The sequence below is a fragment of the Scomber japonicus genome, chromosome 2 (assembly GCF_027409825.1).
Source record: "Scomber japonicus isolate fScoJap1 chromosome 2, fScoJap1.pri, whole genome shotgun sequence".
In the NCBI taxonomy this organism is placed as follows: Eukaryota; Metazoa; Chordata; class Actinopteri; order Scombriformes; family Scombridae; genus Scomber; species Scomber japonicus.
Genome location: NC_070579.1, coordinates 24962096 through 24979376, shown reverse-complemented (window position 1 = coordinate 24979376; position 17281 = coordinate 24962096). Strand labels below are relative to the sequence as shown.

General features: G+C 39.8%; 1 protein-coding gene across 1 annotated transcript in view; it reads left to right on the top strand.

Moving 5' to 3' along the window:
* Positions 1–17281, top strand: part of ntn1a (netrin 1a) — a 61139-nt gene that overhangs the window by 16116 nt on the left and 27742 nt on the right. Inside the window, 1 exon segment of the mRNA XM_053335210.1 lies at positions 16568–16756. Coding sequence (XP_053191185.1) covers positions 16568–16756 — 189 coding nt within the window.

The following is a 17281-nucleotide window of genomic DNA, read 5'->3' as shown; positions in this document are numbered from 1 at the left end:
TCAACCTCAGCCTTACTCCTAAACCCAGTGGTTCTCATACTTTCTTGGACATGCCCCCCACCTTTTAGGAAACCAATTTTATGTTTACTATCAGTTAACAATGCTGATGAAATAGTTTCTACACACAGCTATTGTGGAAAGCATTGAATTTGGTCTGGTTTTGTTTTTTTAGAATCCTCCATTCAGTGGCATATTCAGTCTCTGTCTTTGAATATTTGGTTACTCTTGAATGTAGTTTGTTTATTTGGCCTCAGCAGTGTGTGTCAGGCAGGTGTCACTTTTGGATATCTCATCTTGAATGAATATCTTCATTTTTAGTCACGTTAGCCACACAACTTTTTCATACTACGTTGTGTCACCTTCAGAAATGAATCAACAAGACTGTACCAAAAAAGGTACCATCATGAGTATTGTAACTCTACAACATCTGACTGCTATAGCCTTCTCAAAAAAGTTTGAACTCTTGGCTTATTTGAATAAAATCCTTATTTAATATAATATATTGTCAGTTTAAACAATGTAATTTAATGTAAATATAATGAAATAAAGCATGAGACAACTAAAGAGGTATTTCCCGTCCTTCTTTTAATCTTCTGTGTGGGAGGGGGCATTAATAAATCTCACTCCCCTCCCCGTTAGACAGGTGTTGCAACATCTCCATTCAGAAAAATCTGTTAATGCTTGCTTTCCTTTCCACCGAGATGAAACTTTCTTTGTTCTTTCTTCTCAAGTTTCAGCTTGCACTTGCTCTTTCCTTAAGCACAACAATCATTGTCTATTGTCACATTACTGATGCAGCAAAACTGTGCTTTTGTTGCAATACACAGAATTTACTCTCAGCATGTGTCAGCCATTTGTTTGCTCTGGCAAAGACCAGTCCTCCTCTCTCTAATTGCTTTCTACCAATGACTAAATTACAATAAGGTTTTGGGTTTCTGGATCAGAGGGGTCTCTTTTTACTCCAGCTCTCTTTTTACTTCCCAAACTGTATCCTTCCTGCCTGAGTCAGAAGTGTCACACTTGGTTACAAAAGATATGAAGTGCTGAGATTTTTGCTAGAAAACAGTTTCCTCTTTAAAAAAAAAAAAAAAACCTATGAAGGGCTACTGTTCCAACATTGCATTTAGAGCACTGTAAATGTGTATATGTGTATATGCAGTGTGTATATGTGGGCCAGTGTCTGTGCTTGAGGATTTAATTCCCACTGTGCAGTAGGCACTATGCCACAGCAGAGGAGTGCAGTAAATGTGGTTCTGGAGTCAGTACAGTAAAAACATCTCTGCTCCATCAGTGTCAGAAACAATCGGCGTGGACCAAACCAGCTGCCACACTGACGCCTTCATACACAAAAACCCGTCTGCTGTGACTGCAGCAGGACGACTTCTATTTTTATACTTATACCAACCCCTCAGAGTTACATGCTGACTCTCATTCTCCAAGGAAACTGCTCAAATATAATATAAGTTGACCTGAAGTTGTTACATGTATGTTTTAGTAAATAAGGTCAAATTGATCATGACAAACTAACAAGACACTGCAGTTTGACTTAAATATCAAAGTGCAATTCTAAAACACATCCATGTCATTTATGTGTTTTATACTGTTTTGTTTTTTTGTTTGTTTTGTTTTTACTTCACTGATCAAATATTTAATACAGAATTCACACAGTATGTATTTATAGCATTGTTTCTGCTGTTGCATGATTGTCGTTGTCCTGTGATTTTCAGCTTCAATAATTTGGTTTCAAATAAACTATGGTTTTCCATGAATAAGTTTCCTTAGGATTTATGCAGTTAAATGTAGATTATATTAAAATGGTTACAATTTGTCCTCACTGGCATAATTATTATTAATTGAATCTTAATTATTAATTCTCAGATATTTTAACCAATAACATCAGAGTTTATTATTGTCTTTACATATTTCATTTTGGATTATATCACATGTTTTACATTTGTGTTAAGGTTATTTAATATCAATTGCTGCAATGAGAAGCAGACGTCCTTTGTTGTCCATCCATACAAAAATGGATCATACACATACTTCAAACTGTCATCTTGTGACAGCAATTTACAGTAATAATTTAAGGGGGTTGATGCTGGACAGTACATCATTTGTGGCATTAAAAGTTAACAAGTCAGTTGAGCAAGAGGCAAACCAACACTCCATATGTTTGATTTGCATGTATAGCATCACATCCATGATGGACTTGAATTATGACTCATGGTACTGTAGCTGTGGTTAAAAAACACAGCATGGACTTCTTTTAGAGCCCAAAGACAACAGGCTGTATAAAAGTGATGCATATGCATGAATAGACTCTTGCCACATTTTGATCCTTTTGATCCTCTCCTTCTCTTTGAAATGTGCCTCACTATTTGGGCTCTTCCCCCACCAGCACTTATCTGAGCATGCACTCAGCTTCCCCATATTTTCATCTGAGGGTTATATTTATGTTAAGCTTATGATTAGTCTGTACTGTAGCAGTGAGTCTGAGAGATTATAAGAGAATTGTTTATCATTGCTAATGACCAAGCATTAAATCATATCCTGTAGCATGTAAGTATATGTGGAGCTCATCTTGTCACTCGCAGGTGTTCCCTGTCCATCAACGATTAACACAAAGCTGCAAGTTGTTACTCATGTTTCTTCTGGACCAATAATGTGCTCAGGTCATCATGTTCATTCGTTCTGTATCCTTTAGTATTTTGACATCAGCTTTTCTACCAGAGCTTGGCTAAATCTGGTAGTTTGTGAGCTAATCTCTCCACATGGAGCTCCACTCTCTGCTGCCTCTTCCAAGAGAAAGTGCCTGGGTTGTGGCACAAGTGCAGCCTTGCCTGCTTTGATTCACACTCAATTAGTGACCCAAAGCATCTACTGTAGATTGAGTGGACGACTTTAAAGCCCAGAACATGGGTGGAGAAAATATTGCTGCTGGAGGGACAAATGATTTCCTCCTGCCCTCACACACTCAAACATACACACTTTATGTGTGTGTGTGGGGGGGGGGGGGTTTAAGAGTGAGAGATGGTGAGGAATTCAGGGGAAAGTTTAAGAGTGTGCAGACTTAAAAATGGATGAGAGCTGAGGACAATATAAGGAGCAGGGGAAAATGAAAGGAGGACAATAAATGTGTCACAGTAGTGAAGGAACTGTGCTGTGGGGTTTCAGATTTATGGCCTTCAGCAGCTTCCTGCTCACTCCCTCTTCTGGATAGGAGACTATGCTTGACTTGGTGGCAAGAAGTCAAAAATGTACAGTGCATGCACACCCACACACACATACACAAGCTACACTTCCTCATCATTCCTCCACATGCTGCAGTGTGCATGAAGTCAGCCATATCCTGTAAAGAAGTGTGATATGTATGAAGATGATCGGTGACCCGGGGTTCTGATTTGTCTTGGCTGAGACAGTTTAAATGTCCCTCTGATTGTGCATTTTGACAACCCAGCTTCACAGTCTGTTAACATTCTGGCTTTCAGTATATAGTGGGATAATCAGGCACTGCTCCTATAGTGTACAACCTTTTGTACTTGTCATTTTTCTAACCTTTATTCATCCTGGAAGGTTGTTTTTTCTTACGTCCACATTGTGGGTGTACACACTCCATTTTATAAGCTGCACTGGGTTAAATGCCCCTCATATTCTCAGGCAGTATGTGGATTTAAAACATATTCTGGTGTAAATGTATATGCAAGGAAATCAATTATAGCTTTTAGCAAGCTTATGTGTATTAGGAGCCCTTTGTGTATTGACTGGGATGCAGTCATTTAACAGGACATTTTGGAGAAATCCTGCACCTGTGAAACCACCATTAAATACTGACAGTATAACAGCCATTTTCACAAACAACCCTTGTATTTGCTGTATTTGCTGGTCGCAAGCCAAGCCATCTCCCTGACAGTGCTAATAGTAATTGGCATGTTGGGAAAATAGCTGCAAAAGGTCAGGCAGCTAAGTAATGGAACCTTGATTCAGTGTGAGTTTCATCAGGAGGGAAAGACACAGAGGGATGGGAGCAGGTCTAAAGATTTATATCTTTTACGTTCCATCTCACGACTCCTCCATTCCCACTTGTTGTTGGATCAGCTTGTGTTTGAGATGATTCAATTCTCCTCTCCTCTCCTCTCCTCTCCTCTCCTCTCCTCTCCTCTCCTCTCCTCTCCTCTACGTTTGATTGCTCAACTGAAGCCTTTTTTCGTGGCTAATAGGTATTAGAGAAGTTTGTCTCAGTGGTTAAAGTACCATGCACTAATGACATCTGCAGCAGGGAATGACCAGTTCTTACTCAGAGGACAGGGGAAAGGAGAAGAAGGAGGAGGGTCATGGCCCATCTAAGAGAAGTGGTAACTTAGTAATGGGGACTTGACAAAGGAATCTAGGGGGTGTGAGTGAAGGTCAAAGGTTTCCCACCTGCTTAGCCTGGCCATGGTGCTGTGATTGCTAATGAACCTACAATAAAATTGTGTCGAGCAGACCCTAAATGAAGCATTTACTGCTCAGGGAGGTGAGACCACAGTGTCTCTCAGCAGGCAGTTTTTTCTCATTAATTACAAGCATCCTCAAGTATTATTCTTTCTGTTACACTATATCAGATGTTTTGAACTGTTACATTTTAAGTTGTGTGAACTTGGTGAAGAATTGGTGAAGAACATTTTCCAATCCAGTCCATCTGTGTCAGTAATTTCCATCATATCTGAGACACTTCGAGAAGCATACATCTAGATTGGCTTATCCAAAGTGTATTTTATTAGGGAATGGAAACGTAAATGTTTTCCCAGTAGACAGAAATCCAAGGGAGCATTCCTATGTTATCCTTAATCCAACACTCATCTGCTTATCCTCAAGGCTGAGTTAGTCCAATATGGGAACACTTTCCAGTGCTAGGTAGGGAGCGCCTTCTCCCACAGGACCCTTCTTCACATGCTGTAGGTAAGAAATATGTTAAAAGCAAAAAAGCAAGAAAAGAGAAAGATAAGCTATATGTTGTGACTGGAATGAAGGCACCCAGTGTCTTTCTTTCTGAGAATTGCGAAGGAGGAAACACTCTCTGCCCTTTCCTGCCTGAAGGGCCAAATTAAATCTTCTAATATTCTAATCATCTAATCTTCAAATACTGTTTATTTTCTCAGCTCACAGCTGCCAATCAGCGTTGGATGGCTGCATTCTGTTATAATACGACCGGTTTAAAATCTTTAGTTAACATTGTTGGAGAAGAGTGATTGCTTTAATTCCAGAGGCTGTGGGATTAGTATGAATCATGGTTATGAAGGAGTGTGAGTGAGCCCAGTGTAAGCTCTGTCTTATTGTCTAGCACTGACAGCAGCGGCCCATCCCTGTCAGCCTCGGGCCAGCAACACACAAGAGGGCCTGCCAGGAGTTATGTGAACCCACAACACTATGGATCTGCTAGTCCCATAGAAACCAAACTCACTGAGTAAATAGACTGGAGGTGATGTTTGACATGAGTAGGGAGAGCTCTTGTTTAGGGGGAATCTGTCTTGTGTGTTTCCGTTGCCCGTTCTTTCTAAGTGAAAGCCAGAGTGGTGTTTGTGGATGTGTGTGGTTAAACATGGAGGAGACTGGATTAGGTAATGGCTGGATGTGAAACAATAGAGAGAGAAGACTAGGGAGAAACCTTGTTATACTTGGCTTTGACTGCCAGGTTGATGGCGGGGAGCAGCGTTGTGGTTGCAAACCATTGCAAAATTGATTTACAGCTAATACTTGAGGGGGAGAAGGAGGCGCAAAGCCTCAAATAGTTCTCACTGTGATTATCAGATCAGACACTGATGGAAGAAAAAAAAAACGTCAGGCACTTGTTTCAGTAATCCACCCTTACTCTTAAAAGGAAACATTGCTCGATCAGTCAAACGCAATATATTTATACACCATTCCCACTCATGGCACTTCAATAAACACCCAACCACTCTCATAAGTGAAAGCAGAGATTTTTGGTCTTCCTGCTACGGGAACTGTAAATCCAGTTAGTTCCAATCAGCATCATGCTTAGGAAAGATCTTTAGCGTTTGCGCCACAACATCCATTCACACATCAGGTTTCTGAGCATCAAGGTCATACAGCTCTGCCAATGCTGTCAGCTCAGGTTCCTTAAAGAATTATGTGTAATAGAAATGTGTAAAGTTCATTCACTGTCTAAACTATCTGGCAAAAACTGTACTATCCTATTAGGTTGTATTATGTTATCACACAGGGAAGCGTTGTCTTAATTGCGTGGATGCTGCTCTGAGCATCACATTGCTCCTAAAGCTGTCAGTCCCTCACGCTATTAAGACAGCTGCTCTTAGTGGGTATTGTTCAGTGGGGAGCTATGGGGACCTGACAGGCCTAAGGAATCTTTATTCACCCTAAAGGGCCTTTCACCGCTATAGCCCTGAATAGGACCTGCCAATGTCATCCTCCACCCATGGCATTTTTATGGCATAGCTGACATACAGACAACGCACGCTCGTCAGCCCCTCCATCGCTGTAGCCGGGCTTCCTTTATTCCTACACTGTATGTCAGCTGGTGTTTTCCCATAGACATGAATTGGAGGAGATCTTTTCCAGGCAGCTCCAGTTTATCTCGGAATTACTCACGCAAACACTCACATGGAGACACACACTTTAGGAGCAATGGGCACACAAATAAAGACAGATGGGCAGACAGAATCTCTCTCCCTCCCTCTCTCTCTCTCTCTCTCTCTCTCTCTCTCTCTCTCTCTCTCTCTCTCTCTCTCTCTCTCTCTCCCTCTCTCTTGCATGCACACCTTCTCACACACACACTGCTCTATGCACACCACTTAGACAAAAGACCCTTGATTACTCAGCAAATGGATGCACCACTGATCACAGGCCAGCCCTTTTACAAACTGGCCTATTATGTGGTCTCAGCGTGGGGTGGAAGTGTTGCAAGGGCCCAAGGCAGTGTGGCTGTGGAAGGATGATGGAGTGTGTGTGTGCACGCTCCTGCACGCACACACACCAAGGCTGAGAAGTGCTCCCATGCTGCGCTGCCTAACGAGAGGGCAGGTCAGCCATTAAATGGGCACTAATGCGGGAAATTGGAGGCCATTAGGCCTTTCTTTGTTGTTGTGCCTCTGTGTGGCTAGTTAGACTCTTGAAAAAGGAAAGGCCTTATTAGCCCCCACATGAAGACAGAGAGTGAATATATGGGCCATTAAGCCCTGCATGGAGCAGGCTGGCCTGCTGCTGGGGGCTGCTGCAGACTGGAAGGTTGTGTGCACATGAATGTAGTGTACGGTTGAAATGCTGTTAATGTAGAAAAAGTTTTCCAGTCACATTTGTTTTTGTGGTAATTTCTAAATGTTTGCAGGCTTCATTGAATCAGAAAAACAGTAGGAAAATGTTACTTTCGGGTATTTGTCCTTAATTTACACAGACCAGTAGAGACAGCATCTTTGTGCCAACTAGTGGAAGCAGTTAGCTCAATCAAGTTTAGAATCTCAAAAATAGATTAACCCTAACCCTAACATTTTCAATTCTATATTTTCTGGATTGAAAATATCTGGAGTCATGAGTTGAATATATATGATGCAGTAGGCCAACAATGCTTTCATAACAAAATGTGCTTTAGTGTGAATACATGGCCTAAATATCCTGCTTTAATACTGCAAACCTTTCTGCATGAAAAGTGGAATTTTTATGAAGAAGTAATTGTGTGTCAGTACACTTGTATTCAGTTGATTCAGTAGAACTGGGTTTGTAGTTAGTACAAAAATTGTGAGTGAGTGAAAATAAACAACTTTTCCTGTACTTCTTAAAACATATTTTATACATTCAGTAGGCTCAGTCTTTATATTTGTTTGCACTTTAAATACTGTATATTTGTGCCAAGAGCTGTGTACAGTAGATACTGTATGTTCCGCCCTGTTCTGCTTGTATTTACTCTGCAGGCTACTGTAAATCCACTGATTAACATTAACCTTCACTTCATTGCTAATAGCTTCATGAGGGATCCCTGCTTGCACTGAAGCACAGCGGTTCTCACAGCTCTTTAATTGCATGCATCGGATAATCAGACTACATTTTATCACCCACTGACAGAGCTCTGCCTGCATTGGGAATTGCATAATTTGATGAAATATGAGAAAACATGAGAGTGTTAAATTATAAAATAAAGAAAAGGAGAAATAAATAAACAGCTTGACGGATATGAAAAAGGGTCAGACAAGTATGTATAGGCAAATGGAATCCGTCCACTGGAAATCAGTCCTCGCCGCATATTTAATCTGCCTTTGATAACCCGGCAGGACTGATGAATATTCTGTATGGCTTGATCTCAATTAACCAAGCCTAGGATTTAAAAGGCAGAAGACTGATCTCTTTCCCTCCCTCTGTCCACCTCATCTTTCATTTCTCATCTTTTTTTGTTTACTTGTTCTCTCCTTTTCTCGATGTATTTCTCCTTCTTGCTGTCTCTTTTTTACCTTCGTTGCAGTGTCTATGAGGCTAACTGCTTATTCAAAATACAGCGGCTGTGAAACATGGCCTTCTTTCAGAGCAGCTGAGATCCAGAGTTTAGCTGGGGTCATGAGAGACCAAGTAAAGAGGGCTAGAGGGCTCACAGGGGGCTAAAGTGCTGCAGCTAATTGGCTGCAATAAAGGAATTAAATTAGCCTGATATAATCTCTGCAGTGGGCGCCTCATCCTCCTCTTTGCTTTTCCTTTTCCCACTCGCCTGCCCCCTCGCTCCTTCACCCCAGAGTTTCACGGCATTCCCAGGGTGCTCCCTAATACACACGCCAAGAAGTGTTGACCCCCAACCCACCACACACTTCACACATCCTCCCATCTCTTCTCTGTTTGCGCTGTGAATTTCACTGAAACTCTCACTCATTTACTTTGTGATAGATACTTTCCTGTTTGTTGGTGGATTTCCACAAATGTATATCTGTTCATATTGCCGTAATTAAGAGTGGTGGCTTTCTTTGTCAGTGTTGAGTTTGGTTTTTTCTATTCATCCTAATTACAGACATTTGCAGATCTTGCAAAACCCTTTAAAAACTAAAAACTAGATTGTTACTAGTTTTTCAAGCATGTTATAGTGTTATTTGTTTAATTAAATCCTGTTTCTCTTTTTTGTTGAGATCATATGGACATTTTTACTGTGAGCCAAAATAAGAAATGTGTGGTGAAAACATGACATCATTTTATAAAGAGGAGCTGATTGCATCTTGATGGGGAAAAACATGCACTTGCTATTTTTATGAAGATAATTTACAGTTTAATAAACTGTAAAGACATGTGTTTATCCTTTCGTACAGCAGTTAAACCAATTGTGGCAACACATAATAAAAAATGACGTATTTGTTTAATTGAGCAGATAATTCTAAATGATCCTCATATAAAGCTATAATTGTGTCTAAAGAGAGCATCAAAGCAAAAAAGCAAACAAAAAAAAACATTCAAGTGAGCAGTTCATCTATCATCTAGATCCCGACTCAATTAGCTCTCATTCTATTTGGAAATTCCTGCCTTTTTCATGCCAGTGTCTGGATCAACAAACTCAAAATAAAAGGGAATATTGTTCTAATACATAAAAAGGCTAAATAAAGAATTGGACACGGATCTTGGAGACAGGATGCAATTAAATCTAAAACAGATTTATCAGTTGATGTGTGACAGAGCAAAATATACTGCGCGTCTTGGTTGTGGAGTGAAAATAAATATTTCTGGAATATCACATCATTCAGTTGTGGTTCACCAGTTATTATGGAGACTATTTTAAAAACGAGAAATTCCTCATTTGTTTTGGGAGAAACAGTCATTATCAGCAATGGGTGATTATTTCTTCATGTAAAAATTCCATCGTTGGTGAATAACATTCTTTTCATTCGTGTGGTCCAACACCAGTCTATAATGCGACGCACTACAAGACTCACCTGTCACCAAGAAAATAACAACATGGATTTAATCCAGCTGAGAAATGATTGTTTGTGATGTCTGCACTCAAGAAGACATCCAGACATTTAATAATAAAACCAATGTTGTTTTTTTTGGCACATCTGGCCAATTGTTGAAACATCACCCTCCTACATTGCAATCTTTCCTGCTGCTTTCTGTTTATAGTCAGCATAGCTGGAATTATCTGAGCTCCTTTACCACAATTCATTCTTATATTATTACAGTAAGCATGAATCTATGACTATCATTGTTTTAACAGTTTTGAATGATGCTGGATTTTGTCATGCGCCCTGATTAAAGTAAGCACTTAATTAGGGAACGAGCCGAAAGGAAAGATGAAGAGTCCTGCCTTTGCTTGGAGGCAAGGACCTTATTGTTTTTACCTAGCTAAATTTGTATAAATAAATATATATCTTGTGTTAAGGCTTTTTTATGTTTTATTCAATCATTTTAATTTTCTTGTTGTTGAAAGGTGCGTTTAAAATAAACAAAAACTTAAAAATTTTAAAATAAATCATGTCATTGATTGATAAACATGTAATATAAGCAGCTGCAAGCAAAAAATCAGCTCAATTTTTTGACACTATTATTCATTTAATCTGTGACAAACAAACTATAATGAATTGTCGTCAAGATGTTCGCATCATGATCGCACAGTTACACATCCTATGCTCTCACCCTGGATCTCTGAAATTAATCTGTGTGTTGGACACACATCTGCAAACCCTCCCAAACACTCCTGGCATGTGTGTTATGTTTCCCCATTGACCCCCAGAGGGAGAGAGAGAGAGAGAGCAGGAAGCAGGCTGCCGCAGGTTAACAGGCCAGAGGGCAGTTTACGGGGGTCCTCTGGATCCAACTACAATGAGTATTAAGTTGTTCCACATATTTTGGGGTGTGGTTTATAAAAACATTTACAGAAATAAGTCCTGGTGAACATATACCACTTTAAAACTTTCTCCCTGTCCCAAACAGAGTAAAGGCAGAGGACACCCAATATTTTTTCATCCTCTCTTGAGAGGTTTTTTAGAAGTTAATCTGATTACTTCTGGGGGCGCCCACAGGATTAAAAGTAAACTGTTCATGTGTAGACTCCCCTAGGTGTTTGTTTAAAAGTGGGGAACAGAATAGTAGAGCTCCTGCCAGTCTCCTTGCTCACAGGCGATGGTGTTGGGTTTTGGTATCCCTGTCCTGTTTGGGTGAGAGGTTGAGGTGCTGTCAGTGGGGAGGCTGACATCTCCTGAGAGAAATATGAGTCTTTGTAGGGGCCAGTGACTTTCCCAGACTGCACAAATAGTTTGGAAGTTTCTGTTTGATGAAACTGTTGATGACTGTCTCGGTGGAGGTGGTTAGAAAGTTTTTCTTGCTAGTTTATAAAGGTTTCTTTTAATTATTTTTATCTTTATAATTAGGAAAAATGAAGATCCAGCAGCTACAACAAATGCAGCATGTAGATTTGGATGTGAAAGTGGCAGAGATCAGTTGGTTGAGTGTCTCTAGAACAAATCGAGGCTGTGACCGACATTGCTCAATTACCAGGCTTATCGCACATACGATGAGCTTAACCTCAACCTCCAGCTCTGCAGTTTGAATTTTCCTTCTAATTAGCAGAGGGAAGGCTGCCTCTGTGCTGCTATACGAGACTGAGGTCAATTGATAGAAGCTGGGAACCACTCGGAGAAACTAATTAGCTAACTTTCCAAAACACATTGAGGCACCATGTTTCCTAGGATGTGCGGGAAATAGCAACACTCGATAAACAAATCAGTTTTCTGTTAAATTCTGCCTTCAGTGGCTAAAATCTTCAAACAGCTGTAAGATTCAAATGCAGCTTGTCGACATTTCTGACAGTTGCGGTCCACATTACAGGAGGTGTTGAAATGCTTTGGGTAAGCTTAGCTTTATCCAGCTAATTCAATTACACTTGTTTTAGAGGTATCAGTTCACACTTGATTTTACTGCTCACCTGGGGGCGATTACAGCCGGCCACTGACTCACTAATCCAGCCTGAAGCAGTTAAATTGATTGAAAACAGGCCAAAGATTTCAGTTTCATATAAGGAACATTTTGCCTTTGTTAACATTAATTATTAAAATTTAAATTGAGCTTGTTATAACTCAATAAAGCCACTCAGATTTATAATTATTTTCTTATATTAACACAAACAAAAAATGTTGAATTGCAGGAAGCTAGAAGCAAATTTTCAGATTGTACCTGGTGCGCTCGGTCCATGTGTGTGAATGTGTGGTTTTGTTGTTGTAGTAAATAGTAGTAGCTTTGTTTTCTGTGAAGGTGTGTGAGCAGATTGCTGGAGTGAAATAAACTGCAGCTCAGCTTTTGTACCTCCACTGCTGGGCAAACGGAGAAAATGACCACTCCACCTTAATTTCCTCTAGCCAGATTTCATTCTCTGTCATTTTAACATAGACTTGTTTTAACTAAACACTCTGCACTATTTTTATCTCAGTTTTTAGATGTAAGAAATTACCCGGAATGATCTCACCACTTGCTTCTTGAGAGACTGCTTTATGTTACAGTAGTCCAATTGCATTTTGCTCTACCTTTAAGAGAAAATAAGCTACAGCTGTTTTATTTTAGGATGCAGGAGTTGTAATAAAACTCTCCGTATCAAGCTTTTTACAATGACAGGGAAGATGTGGTTCTGTTTAAACGTGCAGGCGCTGCTGATAAGCCGAGTCGTTTTGATTAAAACACGCACTGAATCAGTCTTTTGACCCACTTTTCATGTGGTATGACATTTCTTCCCAGAAGTGAGTGTGTTCCCCCTGGCTTGTCAAAGATGTTTCCACAGTACAGATGGAGGGCAAGAACTGAACATTAGAAACTTATATTCAAATTGGATGAAACAAAAACAATTTATTGTGCTTATTTTGAGATTTTATTTGAGAGAAAAGTTGTGTGTCTTTTTCTTACCTGCTTTTTACTGTGACGTTATGTTTACCGAGCTTTGTTAACCTACATGCAATTCAATAATTAAGCTCATTATATGTGAGAGAGATTGGTATCAGGGTGATCATGAAAATAAGACCATATTACAAAACTGAATACCACTAACCTAAAAATATTCATTGATGTCATTTCTTTTATGGCAGGGGAAACTGTGGCCCTCCCCTTAGACAAGGCTAGGAAAAGGGTTTTGTTTACTTACTTGGTTTTGGTCAATTCCTGGATGCCTATGGGGACATGATTATGTTATTTGATCCAACAAATACTCAACAATTGCCAAGATTGGCTACTATTGCTGTTTGACACAACTTGAGAGTGTACCAAATACATAACAACTCTGTTCTAAGGAATTTTTAGTTTGTGACTCTGGGAAAATGGGAAAATAGTCAAATTCCCCAAGAACTATGTCTTTAACCAAAACACACACATTGAGGCTATACTACATGATTTCCTTTTGATCCTTTTGCAAAACCTCTTTATGGTAATCACTGAATGGAGTTTTGACCCAATATTTGATGTGCTCCTCAACACCACTTTTTTTTAATCTGGTGCTGATACTTCATACACGAAAACAAATAATCTGTAGTAGCAAAGAAACCTTGCAGATAGGAGGTGTTGAGAAGTGCCAGTATAATGTTATCTAATAAAACAGGTTGATTGTTTGCTTGATAGAGAATCACAAAAGGAAACAGGAAATTCTACATGATTGGATAATAGTGAGAAGTCTGAATGAGAAGCAGTTTTATATTGCTGCAGGAAGCCTGATTGCATATCAACTTCAAATCTTTAATTGTTTTAATTAAATGTGCCTTAATTTGAACAAGCTGTGGTGATGTCATTTTTAAACAGTCTTTTCTCATAAAACACTTGGATTTGTGCCAACAATCACATTGTTTCCAAAGATTTTTTTGTATTTTTTTCATTTTTGATGTAGGGGGTATTGTGTGAACAAGCTGACATCATGCCCAGTGTCAGAGAGTTTAGATAAAGTGTTTCCCACTCATCCCCATTATCTTTGATAACATCTTTTGAAGCATGATACCTTCAAACACAATGTGGTCTTCAAGCCCCACACCTTCACATCCAGCTGGTGTACTATCTTTACAATAACCAGCATGCCTTCCAGGACAACAGCATTATTCTCACTGGGGGAGGTGTTGTCTGGTAATTCCCCTATCTTTATTTATGGAGGATGTGAAACTATCTCTATAGTGTAACAGAGACATGTGCACTGATCCTCCACCAGATTTAGTCCTCTACACAGTGATCCCTGTTACCTGCAGGCGGGCTCAGAGATATAGCTTTCACCGGCTGTGGCTCAGAGCTGGAATCATATAGAAGGGCCCCTTGGCATTGAATTGACAGCCAGCTCAAGTTTTTCAACTCAGTGACACAGATCATTTAAAAGCTGAATTTAATCCATTGTGTTATGGTAGGATCTCGGCAACTAAAACTCATGTTATTTTAGTTAAACTCTGCCTATAAATGAATGAACATTTACGGAGGCATGATAAGTGTTGTGGCTATCACTGGGCCAAGGGGTTTTCCAGTGTAGCCAGGAAGCAAAGAAGGGGCTGCTCTGTCTGAAATGCTAACAGCGTGAGTCATGTGCAGGTGTAAATGTAGCTTATGAAAACAATGAAAACATAAAATCTGAGTCAATCTGATCAACAACAAAAAAAGTGATGTAGGTATACTCATTTTAACCCCAATTTCATTTGTGGTGAAATGCATCTCATCTCTTTCACAGAAAATAAGGCAACTACAAATAACTTTAATTTTATGTCAATTTTGGTGGCACCTGCCTTCATTAACAGGTTCTACATACATATGGACAAAAGTGACTTCCTGAAATGAAGATTGCATTTCCCATGAGCACCACCACCTGCTGATGAGCATTATTTAAGAAACATCATGTTTATTCACTTTATGCCAAACTACATTGTAAAAACTGGCATGTTTGTGTTGCTTCAAATCCTGTCAGCTTGTGGTCTCAAGGAGTTTAAAAAATGTCTTCTTTGCTCACGGGTGAATAAGTGTCAATGCATCCTGCAAGGAGAACAAGCAGATAGACATAGCGCTAATTAAACCCCTGCTGTCCTGCAGGAAAAACCAAAAGATAAGAAAACCAAGTCACTACTGATAAGGCACAGAGCTGCTAGTTAGTGTGTGTATGTGTGTATTTGTATGTGTGGTGTGTTTCGTGTTTTATAAAAAAGGATATTGTAATTAGGTCCTTGGAGTGGAAAGGAGTCTCAGATTTACTACAACACACACACACACATAGTAAGTCACACATACACACACCAATAATGAACACCCTATCCAGGTTGTTTTGAGGAACATGACAGCTCCCTCCCTCCATTATGATGGGCAGATGATAAAACGAGGACGTGCTGTGTGAGGAGGTGGTGCAGAAAAGCAGATGAGCCAACCAGGGGACCCCAGTTGGACCCTGATAACCCCCATTTCCCTGAGCACACACACATTACACACAGTACATTATGCACCCTCACATAGTACAGCCACAAACTGTATCAGAAGTGTCGCTGTTAATAATGCATGAATGTGTCTGTGGTGGTGGAGGACCGGTGTCTCGGACGGCTGGTCTTAATGAAGTTGGGCATATCTGCCTCACTCATGCTGCCAGAGAGTCATGAATAAACATCAGCCGGCTAATTAAACTCAGCGCTGGCAACTGTACTACTCATCAGTAAACAAGCAGCAGTGAAGGGTCTTGCACATGCTCAGAAGGGATTTGCAGGGAATGGAGGAATGGTAATACCAGGCGTTCATTTTTTGTTTAGTACAGTATGGACTCTAGAGAGAGAGAGAGGACCTTGAGGAAAAGAGCTGGAGGAAGAAAAAGTGAGCGAGGAGTGGAGAAGTATTTGAGTAAGACAGAAAAAGAGAATTTGAGAGAGGTACAGAAAAGCCGAAACAGGATGCATTGCTTGACCTCAGTTCAAACTTGTTGAGACAAATTTCTGTCTTAAAAAAAAACACGAACAAAAGATTCTGGAAATGACAATATTAAACTACGACAAGATAGAATATGTTTACTCATTAAAATTGTATTTTTGTATAAATGGTTAACCACCATCTAAGTTAAATTTAAAATAGGTGGTGGCCTGTGGCAGGTGTCCTAAAAATTATGGACTTGTTTCAAGTTGTGTTTTCTCAAATTCATCATATTTGTATATGAGGACATCAGGACTCAACCACCATGATTCTTTAATGAACAATCCAACAACAGTAGGATAATGACCTTAGATAAATGATTTAGATTAATGTATCTTTTTTTCAGTTCAGTTTAATTCAATTATAGGTGACACAATTTTACTAAAAATATAAACAAAAAACAAAGACTTAAACTCTTAAACTGCCCTTAACATGGTGACATGATCATCTTTTATCCTCAAAACTACTAAATAGCTTTTAATGATTTGGTCAAATCAGTAAGTCTACTAGTTATCTGCTTTACTGTTAAATTATAAGCTTCCAAATGTTGCTACAATGCAACACAATATTATGGTCATTATTCACTATTTGTTAATTATTGAACACATTTGCTAACTGAAACAAATGCTGCTGTAACCTTTTACAAAGTGATTTTGCTCATTTGAATTTGTTTTAAAAAATGTTTTGCCTGTTTTTTCTTCTACAGCCTGCAACTGCAACCTTCACGCTCGAAGATGTCGCTTCAACATGGAGCTGTACAAGTTATCAGGGAGAAAGAGTGGAGGAGTTTGCCTCAACTGTCGCCACAACACCGCTGGTCGCCACTGTCACTACTGCAAAGAGGGCTACTACCGAGACCTGTCCAAACCCATCTCACACAGGAAAGCCTGCAAAGGTACAGTGCGCTTTTTTCCCTGTATTTTCACTTTGGTACACTGCCCTCCATTTACAAGAAACCTTTTTTTAAGGTCACATTATCGATTATATATGAATGTGGGATTAAATTATTTCTTCAAAATAAATCTTATTAAAACTTTTAACCGTTACAGAATCTAGAAAGGCATACAAAGCAATACTCCAGGCAGATTATTGAGGTCCGATATAGAACAGTTTTAGATAAATTAGAGGAAGTGGGGGGAAGCTTGCAGTCTTTACATTCCTGAGCCTGTCTCGCCCTCATCTCCCTCTGTCAGCAGAGATGAGTTGGGGGTCTGTTGGGATTGAGGAGGTTGTCGTCGTGGTATGGGCAAGTTGAGGTGGGAGTTCCCTCATCGACACTGAGTTATTCAGCTTCATTTGAGAGGGGGGGCGAGGGGATGACAGGACAAGCAAAACAAACAGACCCGAGGTGTGAAGTGATCCCCAGTGCGGGTCAAAGACGAATGAGAGCTCAGAAAGATCGCTGGAAATGGCTGTAGAG